General features: G+C 40.0%; 1 protein-coding gene across 4 annotated transcripts; it reads right to left on the minus strand.

The window, feature by feature from the left end:
* Nucleotides 1-5354: 5354 nt before the first annotated feature.
* Nucleotides 5355-6164, minus strand: LOC116811388 (ribosome-recycling factor, mitochondrial-like). 4 transcript variants are annotated; one of them, XM_032756432.2, is made up of 3 exons: nt 5686-6143; nt 5651-5653; nt 5421-5590 (listed from the first exon to the last, which is right to left on the minus strand). In XM_032756432.2, exons 1-3 carry the CDS (start codon nt 6141-6143, stop codon nt 5449-5451), a joined length of 603 nt encoding a protein of 200 aa, XP_032612323.1. In that variant the 3' UTR covers nt 5421-5448. The 4 variants fall into 4 exon arrangements, with proteins under 4 accessions (XP_058297406.1, XP_032612321.1, XP_032612322.1 ...); XM_058441423.1 differs by having other exon boundaries at nt 5355-5814; nt 5944-6143; XM_032756431.2 differs by having other exon boundaries at nt 5378-5440; nt 5592-6143.
* Between the last annotated feature and the right edge of the window lie 1193 nt (nt 6165-7357).

Below are 7357 nucleotides of genomic sequence, written 5' to 3' on the forward strand. Positions count from 1 at the left end.
AATCGTCCCCTCTTATCATTCTCTGCTTGAAAGGTCTCACCTTCATTCTTGGAGCTCATTGTAATAACTACCCCTATGAATTCTGAATCTTTACACATGACAGCCATTATTCTGGATGTACAGTTTCTGATCAAATACTTAGTTCCCCTCTGAATTATGCCATAACCAAAGGTAGAGATTCTACAGGATTCAGATGAGCCTTGCAAAGGCCTTGCATAATTTGTGGAGGGGAACTGTTGGGGGAAACTGCACTGAAGAATCTAAATGCAATGATTTACTAGGGAGAGAAATGAAGAGGCATAATATCTTGAAGTATTAATGGATGGGTTTTCATTCCCTTTTTACCCCTCATTACCCCTCAACATTTCCCATTAAAATTAGACCTTGAGGCTGAAACTTATTACCTCAGGCAAGGGCCCAACACATAAAACAAGGAGTCATATTCTTGGAGTTTACTTTAGAATTAGACCTCTGAAACCCTTAGCAGAGCCACTGTCTCAAGAGAAAGCTTTGCATTATAAAAGCCAAGATTTTTGGAAAGAAAAAGGTTTTGATTTTCAAAAGTTTAAAGACATAGTACAAAGACTAAGTAAGAGCCTAAAAGTTATCCCACAAACAAGAGATTTGGAAAGAACATATGATGAAAGAAGACTCTCCCTTCTATATCTAAAGTGAAACTAAGTTAGATTGGCTGAGGAGGGGAAGAGAATTGAGACTAATTTCTTGGAAGGGGATGTGATCAGAATCTTAGAAATATTTGGGGCATATTGAGAGCAGAGCCTCATGCTTTACTTCCATGACAAAGCCCAAGAAGCTAGCAAGCCTTACAAAAATGGTGGCCAGACACATCTAGATAGAAAAGAGCAGAAAGTCTCCCAAATCTTCTAAGACCCCAAAGGGTGGGTAGTTATGTCAAAGTTATCTGTGCCCTGAAGAAGACTACAAATGGTTAAGAGATGAGTATTGGGCTAGAAGAGGCCTTGTGATTTTAACAAGAAAACGATGACAATGAATTCCATGTTAAGAGTGTAATATGTAGGTCTGTTAGGACTGTGGATATTAGGAAGAAATTCAGTAGACCAACCACCCAAATATAATAGGGGCAAAGTTTCCCTCAGACACCCACAGAGAGCAGAGAATAATCATGGGAAAAATACTCTTCTTCTCATTTTAGTACTTAGATTCTACCCCATAAAATAAGAAGGAAGAGCAAAACCTTGATTTTACTGAGTTTTTACCTGAAAAGAATGTTTAATCATCAATTTTATTAACAGTATCTTCAATTGTCAATATTAAGATTTCTGAAACTGAACAAAATAGGGTCTTCAACAGTAATAGAAAGGGAGAATCACATTTTTATACACTTGACTTAGACTATGAAAGTCTTACCTAGGACAGAGTATATTTGTTTCCTATTGTCACGGTAGTAAATTAACACAATTTTAGTGGCTTAACACAACAAAAATGTATTATCTTATAGTTCCAAAAGTCAGAAGTTCTAAAATCAAGGGATTAACAGGACTGCATTCCTTCTGGAGGTTCTAGGGGAGAATCTGTGTCCTTGCCTTTTCCAGGTTCTAGAGACCAATTGCATTACATGGCTCATAGCCCCTTCCTCCATCTTCCAGCAGCATAGTATCTTTAACTCCTCTTCTCTTCCCTTCTTCTATTTCTCCTTCTCTTTCTTCTTCTCATCCTCCCCCCATCATTATTTTTCTCTTCCTCCTGCTTTTTCTGCTCTCTCTCTCTGTCTCCTGCATCTCTCTTTCCTCTCTGCTTCCAACACCACATCTCTGTAACTCAGACTCTCCTGCCTCCCTCGCTCTAAGAACTCTTATGATTACACTGGGCCCACTCACATAATTCAGGATAATCTCCCCAACTCAAGATCTAGGGGACATATTCATTCATTCATTCAGCCTTCTTTAATGAGTGTCTGTTCAATGTCAGGAGCTGTTCTTGGGGTTGGAGATGCCATGGTGAACAATACCAAGTAGTCTTGAGTAGGGGTTCTCAAACATCAATGTGCATTTATGTGTGTATTTATTGTCTAATAAAATGCAGATGCCAGGGCTGTGCTAAAAAGGCAGATTCCTGAGCCCCTCCCTCAGAGATTCTGGTTCAGAGGGTTTGGGGCAGATCAGGAATTTGCATATTATAAATTGTAAATGTTTAAAGTGGGAACGTTCTTATGAAAATGGCTTACTTACAGAGGAGAGCTCATCATAGTGGTAATGGCATACAAGAATCTTCAAAGCTAATCACTTACCATCTGTCTTCATTTCTGCTGACCCACCCCATGAGTTAGGTCATACAAATTACAGTGAGACTCAGTTTATGCAGATGCTAACATGCCTACTGTCTCCATTTGGAATTCCCATGTGAACATTTGTTAATTTTAATCAACACTACAAATCTTGTATCATTATCTGCTTATTTATTTCAATAACTCTTAAAGGAGTCTAGATTGGATAAGGAAGTAAATAGGTGACTAGTCTCTACATTACAAGATACTTCTCATGGTTTTACTTACAAGGCAAGCTGATAATTTGTGCTTTTAACTACGAAATAAAAGGCAGATTATGCTTTATTATCTAAAGGTCTCCTTTGTGTTGATAGCCAGGGCACTGAGGAGTTTGACATCTCTAAGTCAGCATGCTCCACTGACAAACTCTTTTAAAGAAAACTGGCCCACACACAGCCCCTGTTTCATTGACAGTGAAGCACATAATTTCACCTTCCTAACTACAGTATTTGGACCAGAGATGCATACCCTAACCAGAGTAGTTCAGCCATAGGCTTATAACTGACCTACAGCATGGCCTAGCAAAAAGGAATCAGCCCTAAAAGAGATTAACTAAGCCAATCATATTTCCTTTCTTAATAGTTTAAACAAAAAGTCACAGAGGAAAATTGCAAGTTAGCTCTAGGAGCTGAGCTGAAAGGTCATTACCAGGGCAGATACAGGTTTTGTGCAGCGTAAAGCTTATACCATTGGAGCAGAGTTGAAAAACTTTTTTAAAAAAAAGAACACATAATTTATAATTAAACACAAGGCCTTGGAAAAGGCCCATGCAAATGAGGAGTCATGAAACTTAAGTTCATTAAGTAATGGTAGACTACAGCCAGCCCATATCCATTTAAATTTTCAGAAAGTTCACAAGCTTGTTGATGTCATATTGGTAGCTTCAAATCAGCCATGGTAGGAATGTTCAAGCCACAGAAATCAGCAAGTATGACAAATCAGGGTATTTTCCCTCTCCCCAAGAACCAGTTGTAAACATTTACCAGTGCAACACTGCATTAGCTTATTGATAGGAAATCCACCTCTGGTCATTAGGTAGCTTTGGTTGAGATAGTCTTTAGAATATAAAAAAGCAGGTTATATAGATTTAACAGTAGAAAAGTAACGGAACACCCATGTGAAAATGTGTTTTTGGTAGAGCTGGAGGGTTTTTAAGGTTTCAGTAGATAGAAAAGTGAATAAAATGGCAATTTCAAAGAGTAGAAAGGCAAATAGGCAAAGATAGTAAAATATCAACAAGCTTGAAATCAACAATCTTGCAAACTTTCCAAAAATTTAGGTGGATGTGGGCTTGCTGTAGTCTACCATTACTTAATGAACTTAAACTTCATGGTTCCTCACTTGCAAGGACCTTTTCCAAGTCCTTGTGCTTAATTTTAACTTTAAAATTTGAAGACATGCATAACACAAAGGATAAATTATTGAGGGAATGGTACCCCATTTACCATGATGTGATTATAACACATTACATGCCTGTATTAAAGTATCTCATGTACCCTGTAAATATATACACCTATTATGTACCCATATTTTTTTATATTTGAAGACATGAATTTAAAGGGAGGCCAATAAGTATGTGGATTTGCTTTCTATTGATGCTGTAACAAATAACATAAATTTGTCCCAGACCTCTGTAAGTCAGAAGTCCATCATGGGTCTCACTGTGCTAAAGTCAAGATAACATCCTGGGCTGCCTTCTTTTCTGGAGGCTCTATCTAGGAAAGAATCCATTTCCTTTATTTTCCAGCATTCCTTGGGCTGCCTACATTCCTTGGTTCTTGACCCCTTTCCCTCATCTTCAAATCCAGCAGTGGTGGAAGTCCTTCTCATGTCGCATCTTTCTACTCTCTTCTGTTGTTTTATCTCTTTATAACCACAGTGGAGAAAGACTCTTTACTTTTAAGGACTCATGAAATTAGATTGGGCCCACCTGTATGATCCAGGATAATCTTCCCATCTCAAGGTCTATAACTTTAGTAACATCTGTAAATTTCCTTTAGTCACATAAGGTTACATATTCACAGATTCCTGGGATTAGGATGTGGACATCTTTTTTTTTTATCATTTTCTCGGTTTATTAAAAAATCCTGCATCCTTGAGAAGCACATTTGCAGTGAGTGGGGGATTTCGGCCACTCATGAAAGACTGTTGCAAAACCCCTGTCATGTGGCTTACCCCAAAAGAGGCTCCTTAATTGCTATATCTATCCCTGCTCTTCCCCCAGCTGACTTCTGATCATGTGATGACCATTTAGGGCTGGTGAATGGGGTTAGAGGACAGGTAAGTGGGGCAGGAGACTGTGTTAGTTTAACTTTGACCCAATTTTGACCTTGAATCCTCACTGCATATTTCACTAGTATAAGTAAAGGGGGAAGGGCAACCCTTATTACCTCCAGCACAGGAGAGAATCTGGAGGAAGTCAAAGAGCAAAGAGAAGTTGGATGCTGCTTTGAAAGAACCCAGCCAGGCCTTGCCACCACCAAAGTGGGCTCCATTCTGAAAGCAGACACCTTGCAGAACTGGAATGAACTTCCTACTTTTCCACCCAAGAGATTATTATAGATAGCAATTTAGTTCAGTGCACTATGTACCCCCCCCAAAACAGGGGTCATATCTTATCCATTTGCCTCTAGTAAAGTGTCCAGTCACAGGTGAAGGCCAGTATCAGCCCATGCAGAGTTTTAAAATGGGAACAGAGCCTAATTATTTGAAAAGGAGGCTCCTAAGATGAGGAGCAGGTGGTACTAAGCCTGCCAATGGCCTCAGTCCCTTGGCGACATCAAGTCAAAGCAAATGCCTGAGTAAAGGCCCTTTGCCAGCAGCAAGTATTTTCTGAGAGCCACCCACGTCAGAAGGCCCAGAGCAGAAGGAGGAAGAGAATGAACAAGTCTGAGTGTTCCACTGGAAGGCTGGGCCTCACAAAGACAGCCTTCTGTCAGCATGGTGACAGTCTTCTGTGTGGATGGGGGAGGGAGAGAGGTCCCAATGTGCCACCCATGGGATCCAGCAGAAACTGGGCTCTGAAGTATTGCTGGCCTGTAGTGCACTTTCATCCAAGGAGTTCTTTGGTCTTCACTGCCAGATGCCTGTCCAGTTCTGCCACTGTGTCATCAGCCATTTGGCTGATCTGTTTCTCTATTAGCCTAATGGTGTCCTCTGAGACTGTATCCTTGGATTTCTTCAGCTTGTTCACTGCGTTGGTGCAAACCTTCCGTAAAGAGTATTTGGCCTTGTTGGTGTTCTGTTTGGCCAGTTTCACCAGCATTTCTCTGTGCTCTCTGATTACTTGGGGAATGGGTACCCGAATTAGCGCCCCTTCCACTTCTGGGTTCAGATTCATTCCACTTTCTCTTATAGCCTTGATAGCTGCAGCTGTACACTCTGGGGAACTGGCCATATTCACCAAAATCAGCTGTGGCGACTTCATGGAGATCTGGCTAATCTGGTTTAAAGCAAGTTGCCCATCAGCAGTTACCACAGCAATCTTGTCAAGGGATCCTGGTGAGGTCCTTATATTGAGAGTCTTATTGAAATTATCCTTGAGTGCTTCTATCACAGACTTCATTTCTTCATTCACCTCTTCCAAGTTGATTATGTCCTCAACCAAGGCAGCACTAATATTCACTCTGGTTTGGGACTTTCCTTTCCCTTTGGCTTTGGCTTTCTTGGTAGCAAAATGGTGGACTGGTACAGCTGAATAGGCCACGCATTGCCTATGGCCATGTTGTCTTTCATGCACTGTCTTCAGTGTAACTTCTGAAACGGGTCTGATAGAGGCTGCAAGATAATTGCGAAAGGCAGGGTGGACCATGCGGGAGCACTTTAATCCCAAGGCCATGACTGAAGACAATCCTTGGAAACATCCACGGCTATCGCCCAGGTTACTAAGGAAAGATTCGTGTGATGGCAGGATGTGGACATCTTTAGGGGGCATTTTCCTGCCTCACATAGCATCATTGTGTATTTTTTCCCAGTAGTGTTCAGCTATACATGTGCAGTCCTGAAACTGGCAAACGACAGGATATTAACAGGGTTTGGGTTTTGCCAACAAGTACAGCTGAGAGAAATGTGCAAGAGTTGAAGAGGCATGCAAGGAAGTGACTAAAATGATCATTAAAATCAAGATTTTAGAGGTGGTTGGTTCAGTTTTTGGTAACAACAGTTCAAAGATATGACCCTGAAAATGGGTAGATCAGGTAGATCAGGAAAAGATCATTAGAGATGTGAAAGTCGAGGAACTGAAGAGCCAGAATATTGTATGAATCATCCATATGAATGTTAAAGCCACCGGGAATATTACCAGCATTAGGGAGGGAGAGGAAGAAAGTGGGCCAAGTACTAAAAGTCATTATTGAATGACAGAAAGTAACTAGTTTAGAGGACAGCAAGGAGAGGTGGCAGGTGGTAGATTAGGATGGCATGAGGTATAAAGGATCTGGGGAGCCTAAAGAAAAAAAGAGAGAGAGATGAAGCAAGGAGAATACCTGCCATAGGTCCTATAAATAGATGAGGAGTTCCTACCTCATGAAGGGCAGAGATATAAAATAAGCTCATCACCTTAAACCTATTTAGTATACATTGGATGAGCCTCAAGAACCTACATATTAGAAATGCAACAAAGTCAAGCTTCAGCCTCAATATTCAGGCAAATTTTATTTGGCTTGAGTTTCAGTCCCAGGTTTTGCAAGGCCAAATGGACAACTATATATGTCAACATTATATTCAGCATCATTGAACTTGTGTATGATCATTTATCATGAGTCCATGAAGTTACCATCACATGTAATCAGCACACCAATATCGGTAATAAAAAAATACACCATTTGGATTTATTGTCAATATCTGAATGCTCACTTGCAAAAGTACATAAGCATGAAGCATTCTTCACGTTGAAACCTGAAATAAAATCTTATTTTGTGCTTTATATATTGAAATTCTCATTAACCAGTGAAAGTAGGCATGTGTTTGTATTATTACAATAATAAAATGTTATAATAATTAATGGTGATTGTAAAAGCTATTCATCTTATATACAAAAACAATTATTATAGA

Source organism: Hylobates moloch, unplaced genomic scaffold (genome assembly GCF_009828535.3).
Source record: "Hylobates moloch isolate HMO894 unplaced genomic scaffold, HMol_V3 SCAFFOLD_7, whole genome shotgun sequence".
NCBI classification, from domain to species: Eukaryota; Metazoa; Chordata; class Mammalia; order Primates; family Hylobatidae; genus Hylobates; species Hylobates moloch.